At 35.4% G+C, this 17,807-nt stretch overlaps 1 protein-coding gene across 3 annotated transcripts in view; it reads right to left on the reverse strand.

Annotated features, from left to right (window-relative positions):
* Nucleotides 1–1,395: 1,395 nt before the first annotated feature.
* The window catches only part of LOC127431782 (CYFIP-related Rac1 interactor B), an 88,630-nt gene continuing 72,218 nt past the window's right edge, over nt 1,396–17,807 (reverse strand). For all 3 annotated transcript variants that reach the window (XM_051682325.1, XM_051682323.1, XM_051682324.1), the window contains 7 exons: nt 14,680–14,819; nt 5,912–5,989; nt 4,256–4,372; nt 4,077–4,156; nt 3,816–3,942; nt 3,555–3,625; nt 1,396–2,273 (listed from right to left, as the gene is read on the reverse strand). In XM_051682325.1, the coding sequence (XP_051538285.1) occupies nt 2,210–2,273; nt 3,555–3,625; nt 3,816–3,942; nt 4,077–4,156; nt 4,256–4,372; nt 5,912–5,989; nt 14,680–14,819 (677 nt within the window). In that variant the 3' untranslated portion in view covers nt 1,396–2,209. The remainder of the gene's footprint in view (nt 2,274–3,554; nt 3,626–3,815; nt 3,943–4,076; nt 4,157–4,255; nt 4,373–5,911; nt 5,990–14,679; nt 14,820–17,807) is intronic.

Raw genomic sequence — 17,807 nt, forward strand, 5'->3', positions numbered from 1 at the left:
ATGATGTTTGGACCACTCAACATGTTTGGCAGACACGGGACAATGGTAATCAGTATATAGATTCAGAATTTATCATGTATAATTTTATTTTGACATGGTTGGCATCATGGTTTGATTTATTTGAATCAAAATTATTTATGCTAATTTCTGATGTAATGTCTGTAACGTCTCAAACATGAATAACCAACAATCCTGGAAACATAAACAATTGGATAAAATAAAAAAATCTGACTTTCAATTGCTTGGTATTATTTACATTTTCACAACTTAGTCCTGCTGTCAACATATGTGGACATACAATTCTAGGAAAACTATTTGCTTGTTTATTAGGTGCTACTAGTTACAAATCAAAAAGGGAAATGGAAAATGCACACAGCAGTCACGCTCGGATCTCATTAGGTTAATGAACTGTATTCATTGTGAATAAGTACAAAAATATGCTTGTTGCCCCCAACATTTCACATTCATATGGACCAGGGCTCCCATCCCTATTGATCACAAACTTCCAAGACTTTTCCATTTGTTCATGATTACTGGATAAGTGATTGCACTCACAGAGTATTTTCTAGCCTTTTTATACTGAGCAAAACTTAAAAAACATAAAAGAAAATCAATAAAAAAAAAAAATGTTCCATGACAATTCCAGGCTTGGAAATCACAATTTTTAATTCCCTGACATTTCCAGGTTTCTGCGAGCGAGAATCCTGATCGTTTAACACATTTAAGTGGTGCTGCATAGTATGTAGACCCCACCCCTTACACGATCGCTTTCTTGAACTCTTTTTTTTTTTTTTTACATCTGCACTCTTCGTTCCTAAACCCACAAAAGCTGCATGGATACAGAACACACCCTAAACCACTCTCTCTTTTCCTCCACAACCCCAAGAGGTCCACTGTCAGAATGCAGAGAGCCCTGCAGTGCCCACCCACAGCTGTTCACAGCATTTCTCTCTCCTTCCTCTTTGACCTTCATCCATGCCCTTACTTACTGCAGAGTTACAGCCTATGACCACACCCTCCTCTCACGCTCTCTCTTATAGAGTAGATTGTTTCCATCCTTGATTGCAAGCATGTTCAAACTGGCTGGTGATTTTCACATAACAAAGTAAAACCTTTTTTTTTTTTTTTTTTCAGACAAATCATTTAATATAATACAGATAAATATTGTAACAGCAGAAATCAGTGCAGCACTTTGATTTGATATTAGACTTTGTAAAAGTGGTGCAGCGAATATTAAGACTAGTGCAAACATTCAGCCATGCAAAATCTCTTACATCAATAAGAGTGGCCATATGTTCAGGAGTGCATCACCACAGTTGATTTGCATAACACCAAATAAAAACAGACTTTGTTTGCATATACCTTGGCAACAAAGCATTTAAAATAGTAAAACTATTATAAAAAAATGAAAGCATTTTATTTAATCTCAAGATCATATTGTCATCACATCTGACACAACATATTACAACCTATCACAGTTTTTGAAAGCTAGTTTTCAGACAAGAAAAGAACAAAACAGAAATGTATAACACCTAAGAAAAAAATACATAAATCAAGAACTATAAAAAATATAAAACTTGAAAAGATCTATCAATTAATCTCCACTTTTTAATATGCAAGTACCATTATAAGTTCAAAACTTAATTCAAACACCTTTTACACACAATCAAGCAGACAAATGAATTTGAAACTTTTAAATTGAAGAAATGTAATCAGGTTGCCATGCAGTGGATGTAACATTAAATATTAATTCAAACAAAAATAATATATTTCTCTCTTTTAATATAATGTGTATTTCTAGATCATATAGATAATATATAGATATTTTTATGTTCAAGTCAAAACACTCACCCTCCCTTTATTGGGAAACAAGCTAAATTAACACAATAACCACAAATATAATCTAACAATGCTTTCATAGCTGCCATCAGTAGCATGGCTGTATTTCAGAAATATTAAAAACAAGGAATTCAGCAAAACCATTTTGGCACAGAAAACCACACATAACGCCAGTAGCATCTGCTTTGTAAAAAGACAACGAAAGGATAGAGAAGCTTTTGTCTGATTCTTTTCTGTTTAATAAAAAAGGAAAACATTCTGTGCATCGCTTTAGTCCAGGAGAGAGAGAGAGAGAGAGAGAGAGAGAGAGTGTGTGTGCATCTCCTGAGCATGTACTTGAGGCCAGTCGTGTATGTCCCAGAGCTTGTTGCTACTGCAGCATGCTTTTTATGGTCTTATTGGTTGACTCATCATTAAGATGTTTTGTTGTGTACCTGCACAGAAGACATTAAATATTAAATATTTGACCTGCATTTTTTTTTTTGTCATGGGGCATGCAAGTCAAGCTATCTGTAGCACTGATGCCAAACAAGTATGTAGTCCTGATGGACTAAACTTCCTATAAATTAAAGTTCAATAGAGCATGATCATGGGCCCATTTTTCAGAATGAAGTAAACGATAAAGGTCACAATGTAAGTAGTTATCTCCAGATCATAGCCAGTTGCAAACTATTTGTTCTTTTTTACCACGATAGTCAGCAACCTCATAAAAAAGCTCCAAAATGAATTCTCGCCAAGTGCCAAATAAGAGTAAAAATTGACCTGGTCGAGTAAATAAAATGTTCACAAGTTAGTGGGTAACTTTTTTAGGCACTGCAGCATTACTCGATTTAAATTCAATTGTAAGAATACCCGCTGAACACTCACTGATGTGAACCATTCAAATAAAAGTCCAAAGTATATGTTGTGACTCACCTGTCTCTGAACAATTTTTACTTAGGTGGAAAATTTTGTATTTCAAAAAATAAATAAATAAATAAATAAATAAATATGAGTAACAAAATCATAATATGACTTTTTTGTAACAGGCACAGTTTCCTCAACTGTCTGAGACTAGCTCATCTCATAGAGAGAAAATTATACTTGTAATATTAAAAAGCAAAATTATTATATTTATTTATTCAAGTATATATTATATGAAAGGATTTATATATTAAAGATTATTATACATATGTACAGTATATATATAACTTTTTCTCAGTTCACCTGCCATTGGCAACTTTGGACCCTTGTGCATAAATGAGCATGTTTACATGCACAATGTTACACTGATTATGCTTAATAAACTGACAACTTGTGTGGACATTTAGGAAAACCTTAAACCGTTTTCCTTTATTGGGGTGAAGTCATAACCGGTTTAAACAAAAAAAACGATTGGCACAACTTTATTTTCTGCCCATTACCCAATTTCACATTGCATCTAAACAACTTCACTGGTGTTCCTTCCTGCTTATCCAATGTGCGCAAGTGTCGTGCGCATGACTGTTTACATTTTTGGTGTCAAAAGCAGAGAAAAACACAATGATTTCAAATCTGATGTAAACATAGTTTTCTTAATAATTTTTTAAATAAGCAGATTTTTGATACATAATCAGCCTATCCATGTGCATGTAAACATGCTTCGTGAATACAATCTGATTTGTATTTAAAATACTACAAAATGATGTTGGATATACTCTATGAGGCATTGCATGTTGTCGTGCTCAATATGGTACCTGAGAGCATTTAGTAGACCTTCCACACTGTTTGGTGGCTGATCTCGGAGCACTTTAATACAGCCTTTCATCTGTTTGGGGAAAAAGAAGCCATAGTTAGAATGGCACTAAAATAACAATACTCAACCTCATGAATCAAAGCGCTGTGAGAGAGCCATCACCATTTTATCTAAGCACTCTGATTATGAGTCAGTGTTAGTCCCTCAGGAAAAGAACTTCAGAGGTGGGTTTGCTGTAACGAGAACTGACAGTTTTACTCACGTCTATTTTGGAGGATTTCGCAAATGCGCCGACGGGATGGACGTAATCGTAAAGGATGATGACCCCCACCATGACACGCAGACAGAAGGAAACGGTCTCCTCACTGTTGAATCGGCTACGATACTCTCTGAATACAAATACGGAGAATAAGCATGTCAATAAATATTTATTTACATTTACTCCCAATTCCTGATAGATTCTACTGATTATACATTACAATCTGTAAACTTTATGAGATAGAAAAGGAAATGGTAGACTTACGGGGTTTCCAACATAACTTTGCACACGCTTGCCATTGTGCCTAATACATCTGTGGTGTTTTCAATGGGCAAGTTCTTATTCTGTTACGGGGAAAAATTAGCTATTGTTAAACATGCAAAAACAAATAGTACACATTGAAAATGTCTTTGAGAAAACTGTTTAGAACCATTTTTGTTTACCTCAGATACAAACTTTGTTGTGCCATCACTTAATGTCTTCAGCATGGGTGTGGCATCAGCGTAAAATAGAGATATCCTATTGGCTAGTTCATTATTCACCTCGTTTTCTCCCTCAGCCTACATAGACAAAAAAAAAAAAAAAAAAACACACATTACTTATGAAGGAAAGCAAATACAGCTACTTAAAAATATGGCAAGATGATGGCGAGGCGCATATACTTTCGAGAGGCCTTTGCCCAGTGGCCCAGTTTCTCTGGTGAAAATCAGTCCAAAAACTCTAATACATATTTCATGTACTGAATATTAAAATAAAATGATTCCCTCTATAATGCATTGACATTTCTCAACCTTTCTGCACAAATCGACAGGGAAGAGGTGTCAGCAAAATTTTGGGTTCACCAAAGACAAATCAAATAAGTGGTTTCTGAGCTGTCATAACCTCTGTAACTGTGGAAAGCCCCAGAATGCCGCAAGTCCCGTTGGTTAATGGGATAGATGGATTCCGGGCAGAGGAACAGCGAACGGAACACAAATGGGAAAAGAGAAGACGTGCCCAGACATAAAAAGATAATTAATCTTTAGTTCCTTCACAAAATACTTTTAATAATTTAAAAGATCTGCAGCACTGTGAAATCCAATTTGATGGACTATAAAGGAACTTTATTCTGCCGAATAAAACTCTAGGCTAATTTAGAAAGCCATTCATACCAGCAAAAAACATCAACTCCTAAATGAGGACAAAAAGAAAATAACAAATTTGTTTTATTTCATAAACGAGCGGTTTTAATTCACAGTAAACTGCCTACACCTGCACATTCTGGTTTGTCAAGTCTAAAAATACGTTTGTATATTAAACAATAGTCTAAACTGGGGCCAGAGGCAGATGTGGAAAGCGCTAGCCGCTAGAGTGATTTATTTAGCTCTCTTTCAGTGGGAGGTCCCAGGGGGGTTATGGTGGGCTACTGAATTCAGTCTGGGAGAATATGAGGGGAAATCCAGCACCACTTGACCAAACAAGGTATCTGAACTGCATGGTGTCCCTCAAGGCTCTGTGCTAGGCCCGCTCTCAGATCAGATTATTTAGTCCCAAGAGATCCAAACCTCTCTGGGGAAGACATGCACGAAGCTGACCACAGATCAGGTGCCACACCATATTAGTACACCTCAATACACTTCAGTGAGCAGCTTCGAACTCACTCGCTCTCCCAGTGGGAGACCATTTTCTGTTTGGGTCCATAGCAGTCCCCTGAGGGTTGGTGAGCGCAAGTGGCTGAGTATATGTGTGAAAAAGAAAGATATGTTTGTTTGGATAAAATTGGTGGTACCCCTTCAAAAGGGTATTTTCATGTAAAAAAAAAAAAAAAAAAAAAAAAACAGGTGTGGATTAGACAAGTCAAAGGGATAGTTTGCCCAAAAACCCCAAACATCTACTTTTCTGTTCCACCAAAGAAAGTATATCATACGGTTTTGGAACAACATAAGGGTGAGTAAATGTTGACATTTTCAGCTGAACTATCCCTTTAAGTGGTGAGAGAAATGTACCACAAAGAAAGGAAACAAGGAGATGGCAAAGGATGAGGGGAGGGGATGGGAGAACAGACTTAAGTAAAGTCATAGCAATAGAGAGGTGACAGTTTCTATTCCTGAGAAACTCACAGGAACATTATTGATCCTCATGCGACTCAGGGTTCTCCTGTAATAGCTGAAATCGTTCTGAATGGCAGGATTTGTCATCTGAAAAAGAAAGAAAACCCAAAGTATTTAGTCACTATAGAGCACCCTGGTAGGTTCCAGGGAATTCTAAGAAAAGATTTTGATTTTGATTTGTTAAACCTCTAAAACATTATCATCACATTTCTTTTTTTTTTTTTTTTTTTTTTGTTTAGAAATCCAGTATAGTATGATTTAAAAGGAACACACTTCAAGCTTTTCTGATATTTTTTCAGGATTACTGGACAAGGATTTTATTTTAATCAATTACAATGATTGCTCTCACACAGCAATTTCTAGCCAATTTATATTTTAAGGCTGGGCATAACTTCAAAAATATTAATTTACAATAGAAATTTCCAAATCTCTGCAAGATTTTATACATTTTCATAACATTCCCAGGCCTGAAAATGACAATCTAAATTCACTGATATTTCCAGGTTTTCAATGACAATAAAGGTTCCCTCTTTCACTATAAATTATTAAGAAGCAAGATTTGAGGTACCATCCATGTCACAAATGGTGCTGAACAAGTTACATGCTAAAAGTTAAATACTTAGTGTCAGATGTTTTTTTAAAACCAGTAGTAACAGTGATGCTTGCATTAGTATGCACCACTAATAACAATAAATGTGTGTTTAAAGGGAGGCATATCTCCAGGCAATTCATATTTACAGTAGTATGGATTCAGTGACAGGACTGAAGTAGACAAATGCAGTGTGGTACACCAGAAGGAAGACAGCACTTACAGGATTAACCAAAGCTTTGCTTAAATGAGCACCAGTTCCCTTAGATAATCAGAGCAATCTTTATCTGTCAGGACCTAGACTGTCTGGGACCTATTTGTTCCCAATAGATGTATTCTTTAAACTTGAACCCTGCTGTTTCAGATATGCTGCTTGTGACAGATGGATAAATATACTTTAATGAATGGAGTTCAGAGTTGAGGACACATTCAGTGACATTCAGAGGGGGTGCTTGTCAAGACTACAGTGAAGTCGGGTTTGAAAACAAAGGTCACGGTTAGGAAGGGCCTCTTTACGATTTGCGAGAGCAAAGGTCACCTATAATTATCCCAAATTACCAGCTCAGTGAATTTTGGACAGAGATAGTGACAGACATTAGGTTATTAAAACAACAAAGAGAATGACAACATATAAACATCAGCTTTGTGGAAGTGGGATGCTGACAGAATCAAAACACAACCTTAAAATAACATGCATGTAAACAAAGTTATACTGCATCTATGGCTGGGGAATAGATTCAATTTTCATGATATATTCACAATTATTTTACTGCAAATATAAAATTAGGCAAAATAGTGAATATCGCATTTAATGAGCTTTTTATTTAGCCATTAAGTTTCCTACAGACTGTGTCATTAAACTAGTTTCGTAACCCTTCCTCGTCTCACAACTGTTGATTATTTCTTCGATTAATTGGATAAAAAGCAACATTTTATTTCCTGTATTGTATTTAAAAATACTTAAAACTTTTGATTGCATTCTATACATTATGTACAAAAACTACTGTAAAGTGACTTCACTGACGGTGCTTCTGGCACACATTTCCAAATAATCGATAATAAAATATGTTGATTATTTTCATTATTGAAATATATTACATTTGATTAATTAATTGTTTCAGCATGAGTTAAAAAAAAAGATGTTTTAAACTTCAGTAGCAAAAACGGCTTTAAACCTCTTAAACTCCATAGGGGGCGCTATATTGCGTAATAAGTTTACGCTTAAAACGTTAAAGTCCCCGGATACACAAGTCAGGCATATGGGGTGTCATTTGAAATCTTAGAATCTGAACTTTTCATAGAATACCATCAAATTTGAATGTATGTTACATAAAATAACAAAATAAGGGCTGAAAACATAAAAAAATAAAATAAAAATAATAATAATAATAATAATAATAATAATAAGTAATGTGGTAGAAATATTAATGTGAATATAAAAGTCTTTCACATAGCAATTAAATGGACAAGTCATATTTCAAATGAAAGCTCTTATTCTCAGGAATGTGACTGTACAGTTTATTTTGTTGCCCTTCTTCCACAGTTCGAAAGATTTTCAAAAGAATCACAAAGTGAAATGTGATTTATGTAAGACATAATATACAAACATCTTTTTTTCTGTGCCGATCAATGCAGCTGTAATCCCCAAGTAGCCAAAAACATTATATCTGCTTTTACCTTAGGCAGTTTTCTACAAAATGAGCCTGTGAGCTCACTTACTTGACTGTGAGCTTGCTTGGGTGAATAATCCAATGATATATCTTAGATGTCCAGAACAGAATATGCAGCCCCGCAGGAAAAGCATGCTAAACAAATCATCTGAAAATTGACTATTGATGATAACATGTTTTAGAACATCACAAAGGGAAGAATCTCAGATTTCTAATCACACCTAGATTGAGCTTTTAGTCCACTCAGAAGCCAAGACATTCAATGAAACAATGGGGGTACATGAACTGAAAATTAAGACTAAATGTCTAAATGGGCTAAAATGCGTTAGATCTGCATTTTGTGATGGAAGGTAATAGAGAAAAAAAAAAAATTCCTAGTACTTGCTGCCATCTGGGGGGGGGGGGGGGATTTGTTTTTTTTTATAAAGGGAGATAGAGTGAAAAGAACCAGGATTACATACTTACAAATTTAGGACAATAAAAAAATAAATAAATAAAAGATTATAATAATAATAATTATATATATATATATATATATATATATATATATATATATATATATATATATATATATATAAATATTTGGTTGAAATTTCTAATCATCATAAGATTGTAAAAAACAATTATGAATAATTGGAGGCTTTTTTTATTTGGGGGTGTTCTGAAAAAATGAGACCAATTTGTGTTGTGAATGTGAAGGTGAACTGAGTGGAAAAAAATTGCAGACGGCAGCCCAAAAATGAACCAGAGTTTAAGGGGTTAAGTTAGATTAATTTCTGTGAATTAGTTCAGATTGTCCATTTCATTAAAATTTGGATTCCTTGATTGTTTTGCATAATAGCTTAAAAATGCTGTAATATATATATAAACGATGTAGGTAATATTATATGGTTATAATGATAGGTCCTCTGATTGAAAAATAAAAAAATAAATAAACATCAGCCTTTTAAGCCATTTTAAAACAATTACATAAACATCTAGATAAACATTGAACATTGTTACAAGTCTGAAAAATAAAGAGAGAATTTTTTTTTCGATAAATCGTACTGGTTTTGTGTCTATTTACCATCAGCTCTGGCAGTGCCAGGCCAGACCATCCATCATATCCCTGCAGCATACGTCGCAACAGCATTGGCGGGCTGAACTAGGTCACTGCGCCAAGCTGAGAGGAGGGCAGGGGTGGATGGAGGTTGTCATGCCACCTTATACCCCCTACTTACCCACATTTATCAACCCCAACTGGGGGGGGGGTGTCCTTTAATTAGGACATCCCAGTTCTGTGCCGCAGGGCATCAGGGTGTATGTGAATGGGGTGAATGTTTGTAATAGAAAGAGTGGGAGAGAAAGACACTAGTGTTGGCCCTGAGACAAATAAGACAATGGCTAGACAAAACATTATTTGATTTCTTGGGACACATAACCCAGGACAAATTAGCTGGTTTACTCTTCAGTCATTTAAGGTTGTGTGAGTGTCTGAGGTTTTGACGTGTTGTCGAAGGAGTCCATGTAATAAGAGTCATTTAAACTATACACTATAGCTCAGCATCATGGCTCCTTAACACAAACACTTTCATTTAGGGCTGTGTCGATACAATCAAATATCGATATATCGCGATACTTTTTCTCACGATATTGTATCGATACTTAGATCCATGTATTGTGATATATCGTGATATTTTCAGTGCAGTCAGAGATGCTATTATGAGGCACGAAAGAGACAAACTGATCCTGCAGGATTCACAATTTCTCCCACAGACATGATGGACCTCTCTCAGACATTTGGACCTAAGGCTGGGAAAAATATTGATTTTCTACTTTATCTTCATTTGTACAATCCCAATGTCAATTCTTAAAATGTCAAGATCACGGTTTCTTTCTATCTGCAATCCCCAACAATCAGATGTGTGTGAATACTTCCCATTTGCTACAAAAAATGTCAGTGAGTAGCCACTGGCTGGTAATTTTTTAGATTCCACTCACCAGTGTTTGAGTTGTGTAGTATCAAAGAAGTTCAGCACTGAGATCTTTTTACTGCATGCTGAGAGTAAAAGTTTTGACAATTTCTGTGTAATGTGAGTCCAAAGACTAGATCCAAGCAAACCATTTGTTGTTTAATATTGTCCCTTTTAATATCTTTTCTGTTCTCAGTAGTCAGTTATTTATCAAAAACAATAAAAGAAACATTTAATTCGAATCACACATAGCATGGATGCTATAAAGAAGTCATTCGACCAAACAAACACGTCTGTCAAAGTCCCTGCCACAGTTCTTTTTTTTTTTTCTCCCCTTTTCTCCCCAATTTGGAATGCCCAATTCCCAATGCGCTCTAAGTCCTCGTGGTGGCGTAGTGACTCGCATCAATCCGGGTGGTGGAGGACGAATCTCAGTTGCCTCCACGTCTGAGACTATCAATCCGCGCATCTTATCACGTGGCTTGTTGAGCGCGTTTCCGCGTAGACCTAGCGCGTGTGGAGGCTTCACGTTATTCTCCGCGGCATCCACGCACAACTCACCACGTGTCCCACCGAGAGCGAGAACCACACTTTATAGTGACCACAAGGAGGTTACCCCATGTGACTCTATCCTCCCTAGCAACTGGGCCAATTTGGTTGCTTAGGAGACCTGGCTGAAGTCACTCAGCACACCCTGGATTCGAACTCCAGGGGTGGTAGTCAGCATCAATACTCGCTGAGCAACCCAGGTCCCCTGCCACAGTTCTTAAAGAGACAGTACCATTTTAGCAAAGTAAATACTTGTAAATAATACAAATTTGGCATATAAACAACAAACATGTAACAATATACTGTATATATGCAATATAATATATGCAATTTCGATACATCATATTTATCGATGTAATACATGGACTACATTTAAAAAAAAGCTAAAATGTCACCAAAAATTATGAAAAACTAATGATAAAATAAAATTTGTACAATTTATATGTCCGTAATTCAACCAGTTAGAAGGTTCCTTGTATAATGAACAACAGCATTAGCTGAAATATAATTTCTTTCATACTGTATGCAAGCAAAATGAACATTATAACTGAAGAATACCCAAATTAATTGAAATTAAAAGTGAAATCGAACCATGATATCGTAATGTATCGCGATATATCGAATCATGAAGTATGTACCGCAATACGTATCGTATCAAGAGGTGGCTGGCAATACCCAGCCCTACTTTCATTGTGTCCGTTTTGCATCGGTAATCCGGTACAAAAAAACAGCAGGTGTTATAGCAAAGGATAAAAGAATAAAACGAAGGTATGGGATCAAAAGTTAATTTTTTCTGTGATCTTAAATGTTGAGAAAGGTTTGGCAAGCACCTGGGGCAGCGATATCTGACTTGGACAATCGGAAAGTAATTTTTTTCTCATTAGATGCTCTCTAATCACAATTAGCATGTCATTAGTGAGAAGTGGAAGCTTGTTAAGGCATTTCAACCTTGCCAGTCACATCTATCACACGACAATGTTTAACTAAATGTTTCATGTTAATATTCTAACTTAAAAGTTGAGCTTATTTTTAACTATGCATTTAATTTTTCTAGAGAATTAACTAATGAATATCTTTCACTCACAGATCCTAAAATCGGTAAATCTCACAAAAACATGTTCAGGTCACATTTCACCCCAAAATCCAAGAAAAGAAATTAGAAATTTTGCATAAAGTAAATGAAGCCTATATTTAGGATTGTTAAGATATTTTGCATCAATAATTTAATGACAATCAAGAACCAGATGACAATCAATGCATCCAGATGTTTTACTTTTAAGTTCTATTGCTATTACTGTAAAAGTTGATTCTCATTACTGTACCACAATTTTTGGTCACACTTTATATTAGGTTTAATGTACTAACAACAGGGTTCCCACCCTTTTCAAAGCACAAATTTCCAGGACATTTTATGCGCCCAACAAGTGTAATATTTAAGCAAAAACTTAAATATTGCCATTTAAATCGAGCTTTTATTTTGGCGTTTCTGTGTTTTTTATGGTAGTTTCTCACCTCCAGATAAGCAGTTTCCTCCATGGCCCAGTGTAATTATTAATCTCTGTAAAGATGTGATTCAATTAAATAAATCAATAGTCTGCATGTGCTGCACATTTCAGAGTGCTCTCTGTCTCTGTCATTTCACACACAGGAGCACGCATAATGATCATGATGAGGTGTTTTCAGTGTATGACCAGCCATTTCTATACATTCATTTTGAAACGCACATCACTTGCAGATTATTTATTTATTCAATTAAATCAGACAAATTTTTTGTTTAATTATCACACTAGGACATTACAATTTTAATTTGATTAATTGTACATTCAAACAGGTCATATTAAAAACATCCTTGCCTTCTCCTTATAAGCATTATAAAAACAAATCATATGTACTGTATCATGTTACTATAGTATTTAAACCAGTATTTAAACCATGATGAGCATGACTTTTATCAGAAAAGACAACAATAATAGCCTAATAATAATAATTTTGCGTTTCAATAATGTGATTTCATCACTGTAAAGCGCATTTCACATGAGGTGAGTCGAGGCGTCAACGCTCCATTCAAAGCCAGCGCCAAGCTGCCCTCCATATGACAAGCATTGCAGAAAGCATCATGGAGAAGCAATTTTATGAGTTTGCCATGCAAGAAAGCGGGAGATGTGCACAATAAACACTGAAAACATTTATTTGGAAGAGAAAAAAAATGGCAATTGCTTTGATTGCAGAAAATACTCGTTTATGCTTATGTCTTAGCGTTTTTTTGTTTTTTGGGTGAATGTAATTACTGTAGTTCAATTACTGGGGTCTCTGGATACTCAGAAAAGATAAGGTAATAATGCATTTTGAGACATTCAATATCTCTTCATAAATTTGGACAGTTTTAAAATATTTTTTGTAGCTTTGTACTCTCAAACACATAATTTGTGCGAGGCAAAAACGTGTGTGAAAAACGCTTTGGTGTGAAATTTTGGTTGTGCAATGAGAAGGTTGTGCTGATGCGTCACTTCATAGACTTCAATGTATTCGGCAGTGCTGACGCAGGTCATGTAAAAGCCCCTCAACATGTATAAACATCAGTCACTTTTACACATTACTAGCTCTTCCGCCCTTTTCTCTCCATGATGAACAAGGTAGACTCACATGCCGGTGCTGAAGTGAACGAACAAATGCCCTTCTCATTCAGTCAGTCGGTCATTCAGTTTGTTTATGAATGAGAAGTTTCACGAGTGCCGCTTCTCAATGTGCACGGGCTGCTGCAGCTAAGCAAGCTGTAACTAATCAAGCAATCTACCTTGGTTGGACCGCAATTGCCAAGCACACGGTTGACTGCTGCCGTAATCAATCATGAGAGTGTAAGCGCCCTTAACCATTGATGTTGTTTCACAAGGCGCAGCCGCCAGCAGTGACAAAACGACACAAATTTGTGTATTTGACTCCTATTCCGAATCACGATCGTTACCATGTTTCTGTACATGTAACGGAAACCTTGCTAGCAACACAGTCAAACTATTTTATTATACTGAAATATTTTCCAGGACAAATAATTATTTTCCAGGACATTTAGGTATTTTTCTAATTTTCCATGACTTTTCCATGACTGCAAAACTGCATTGCAAAATTCCAGGTTTTCCAGGAAGCGTGGGATCCCAATACATACAATACAATGCATTTATTGTGTAACTACATGTTGTTCTGCAAAATTCTTACAAGATTCAAATTTGCTGCTACTTAGGTTGATGTACAGGTAGGTTTAGAGTTAGGTTTTACGGTAAGGGTTGGGTTAGGGATAGGTTTAGGGTTAGATGTAAGGTACAGTGTAACTTCAAATGTAATTAAATGCAGGTACTTTAAATATAAGTACAATACAACAACAAGTATGTAAATAATAAGTACATTTTATCAAATGCTTAAGTACATAGTAGTTAAAGACATCTAATATAAACATCAAATACTATCATGATGTATAAATACTATTTAAATAATCATTTTATATTACGATTTTAGCTTATTTTTTTTCTTGTTGTTCTTTTTAATGTTAATGCTTATTGGGGATTCCAGGATTCTTAATTATCATGAAAATAATGTCACAATGCAAAAAATCTTAAATGTCCTAAAAGAGTTAAATTTCTTTATGCAAAAGACAAGCTCTGTTTTCCCTATGCAAAATTTTACTTCTTATTTCTTTGGTTGATTCTAGGGTAATATACCATTTGGACATGTTCTTAAAAGATGAAGTGAGATTCACCCAAATTCCTGCATTTAATCACCCTCATTATTGATCTGTACTTGTCAGTTGGCTAGTATCAGTATACATCCATTGTTCTATAAACATCCAAATATACAAGGATTTCACATGCAAATTCATTCAACGACTGACTCAGTGCAAATCCTTTAGGATTATTTGACTTGTACTTTATGTATTATACCCTCTCTTGCAACTAAATATAAATGAGAATAAAAGTCATTTTCACCATCAAGTAATCAGATAAATATGTCTTAAGGTGTGGTCTTTACCTTAAGCTCATCAAAGCGGAGTGTGAAGTGCAGGATCTCAGCGAACTGTTTAGCAAGGGCCTGTTCTCTCTCCAGGTGCTGCATTGGGTCGTCATATTTTTCACTTGTGAGTGCTCTTAACAGACTGTGTAGCGCTGCTTCTGTCGAATCAAATGTCAAGGGACAGTTAGGGTCAATTAGGTTTCATTGAGTGCAACTGTGAAGGTTCTACATCCGCTTAATTTTTATTGACAGCTGCAATGAGAAAAGCATGTCGCCAACATAGGTGACATTTCCCATACAGTCATAAGTCACAAGAGGCCATGCGTTACAATGATTTTACTATGGTTAATCGGGTGTTGGCACTGTAACGCACAAAGCCTCAAGTGGCTTATTGCTAAAATAATGTAAACAACAATATATTAAAAGAACATGAAAAAAAAAACTACATTTATTAACAATACTAAATGACAATAAAAAAATCTTATAAGCGTCTGGATTTAAGCTACACAAAAATATAGGACTGTCCTTGCATTAGATAACACAATATCAAACCAAGTGGCATTTACTTTTAAAAATGACAGCACAAGCACACTTTTAAAGAAAAATATTTCACAAAAAGTTTTTTTTTAGGTTTTAAATTGTAAAGCAATAGATACACGGACAAAAAGTATTCAGACACTTTCTGGTTGTCAAACTTAGGTTCTCCATAGTTAATGTGGTGAATTATACCTGTGTTTACTCTGCACCTATGTGAATTCATACATGCACTAAAAATGACCGTGGGACCAGTTTGTTAAATATAATTTAAAAAATGAAAAGAAATGTGAAGTTAGTTCTGAGAAAAGGTCTAGCATAATTTGTTTGCAGATGCCATGCCTGCAAACCTGATGCAACCCATTGTATCCAACAATGTGAATAAAGTGATATAAGATCAAACTATTTCCTCACAAGACATTCTCAGGGCTACAAAAAAGTCACACTCTTAAATACAGATTAATCTGAAGTTTCTAGATGTTCTCCATTTACACAAGCTGAAGTTCTGAGCCCCTGCAGACGCCTCTACAGAAGCTGTTCTTAACCCACAATTCCCATTCTCATTCTCTCCATTGCTCTGTTGAGGCAATACGGTACACGGCAGCATGCTAGAGCAATTACATTACATAACAAGAGTCAGCCCGGCAGCCATAAACGAGTATATGGTTGAGGTACAGTATGATCTCAACCCGTCTGCATTTACCAACCGTCCAACTAATTTTCAATACCGGTCTAAATTACGGGTCTTAAAATATACAAACAAAACAGAACAGAGCTGCCTTTGGAGTGATTCTGTGTATTGCTGTTGTTTGTTGTGAGAAACTGCTCCAAAAACTCATATGGGATTGAGGGAGAGAGGAATGGAAATAGAAAAGTGATGGATGGCTGATGGGGGTTTAAATCCATGTATCAGCTACTGTTGATGAACAAATGAGCATTCAGGCCAAGCCTGATCAAGAGGCTTCTAATCTAATAATCTCTGTGGTTTTGGGGTCTTATTTTCATTTGTTCATTTAGACATTGTAACACATTCAAAAAGGTACCAAAAAGTGCCATGGTTTGAACATGGATTTGACTAATTCACTGAAAACTATCAACTCAAAAGAACAATTCATTTGTAATTAGGACATCACGATGACAGAGCCACCTACAGTTTGCAGCTTCTATCTTAAGCTGTTTTATTTTCTGCGGATCATGTCGCAAAAGTAATAAAAGGGTCTGAATAAACTTATCAGATTAAAAGTTCAAAATGTAGAGAAGTAAAAGTCAAAAGAAACATTTATACTTAAGTAGAGATATTTTGAAGTGTATTGATACAAACAATATTTGTTACAATCAATACTGTTTGAAACATTTCTAACAAAAAAAGTACTAAAAAGTGCAATGGATTTAGACATTTACAATGACAATACCATGTTTTTGGACATGACATGTATAGTACTATGGTAATATATATATATATATATATATATATATATATATATATATATTTTTTTTTTTTTTTTTTGTAAAGGTAGACAGAGGGCAGTTTTGTCAATGAAAGGGATACTCTGGATTTAATACAAGTTAAGCTTAATCGACAGCATTGTGACAGTGTTAATTACCACAACAACAACAACAAAAAATGTATTTAAAAAAATAAAAAAAAAATAAAAAATAAAACATCTGGGTTACAGTGAGGCACTTACAATGTAAGTGAATGGGGCCAATCTGTAAATGTTAAAATACTCACTATTTCAAGAGTATAACCACAAGACGTACACAATATGCGTGTTAACATGATTTTAGTGTAATAAAATTGCTTACTAACCTTTTCTGTGTAAATTTATATACAATTGTACAACTTTGTTGCCATGATGATGTAACATTGTAAACCCTAAAATGACCACAAAAACGATGATTAAAATAATACATGAAAAGTAACGTAAGTGCTTTTACAAAATGAAAAGCGTCACATTTCTGCTTCTTAAACCCTCCAAAATTGGCCCCATTTACTTCCATTGTAAGTGCCTCACTGTAACCTCGATATTTGCTTTTTTAAAGAAAAGGTGTGACAATTTGAAATTATTTATTTTGGCAATCAACATTATGCCACAAAAGCTGTTAATTGAGCTTAGCTTGTACTGAACCCTGAATATTCCTTTAACCTATACATTCGCTTATGGAATTAAGAAGCCAAGAAAACCAAGCATTCCAAGAAGTAAAGTTTTACATTGGTTGGCTTGGTTTTTTCAACCAAGCCAGTACAGTCATATACAGTAGGCTCTTCTCCACAGCAGAGTGAGTATGAGAAAGAGAGAGGGAATTTTCAGAGGCTGGTCGAGTAAATTGAGCAGATTTGCCGTACGGTAATAACCTCCATCTGCTTTAGTCAGCTTGGCAGGGCTAAAGAGCTGATTAAAAATGGTCATGGAAGCACACTACTCTCATCGCAGTCAAAACAGAGCTTGAAACGAGCGGCTTTTAAGGGTGCATGCTGAGTATGAAGCGTTAGACGAAGACGGCACTTCAGACGAAGGGAAGGGGAGGGTGGGCGAGTGTATGTCACATCTGATCAGATCATGAGAAAGCCAGAGACAAGAACTGAGATACATAGACAATGTTACAACGAC

This window comes from Myxocyprinus asiaticus, chromosome 41, assembly GCF_019703515.2.
Source record: "Myxocyprinus asiaticus isolate MX2 ecotype Aquarium Trade chromosome 41, UBuf_Myxa_2, whole genome shotgun sequence".
In the NCBI taxonomy this organism is placed as follows: Eukaryota; Metazoa; Chordata; class Actinopteri; order Cypriniformes; family Catostomidae; genus Myxocyprinus; species Myxocyprinus asiaticus.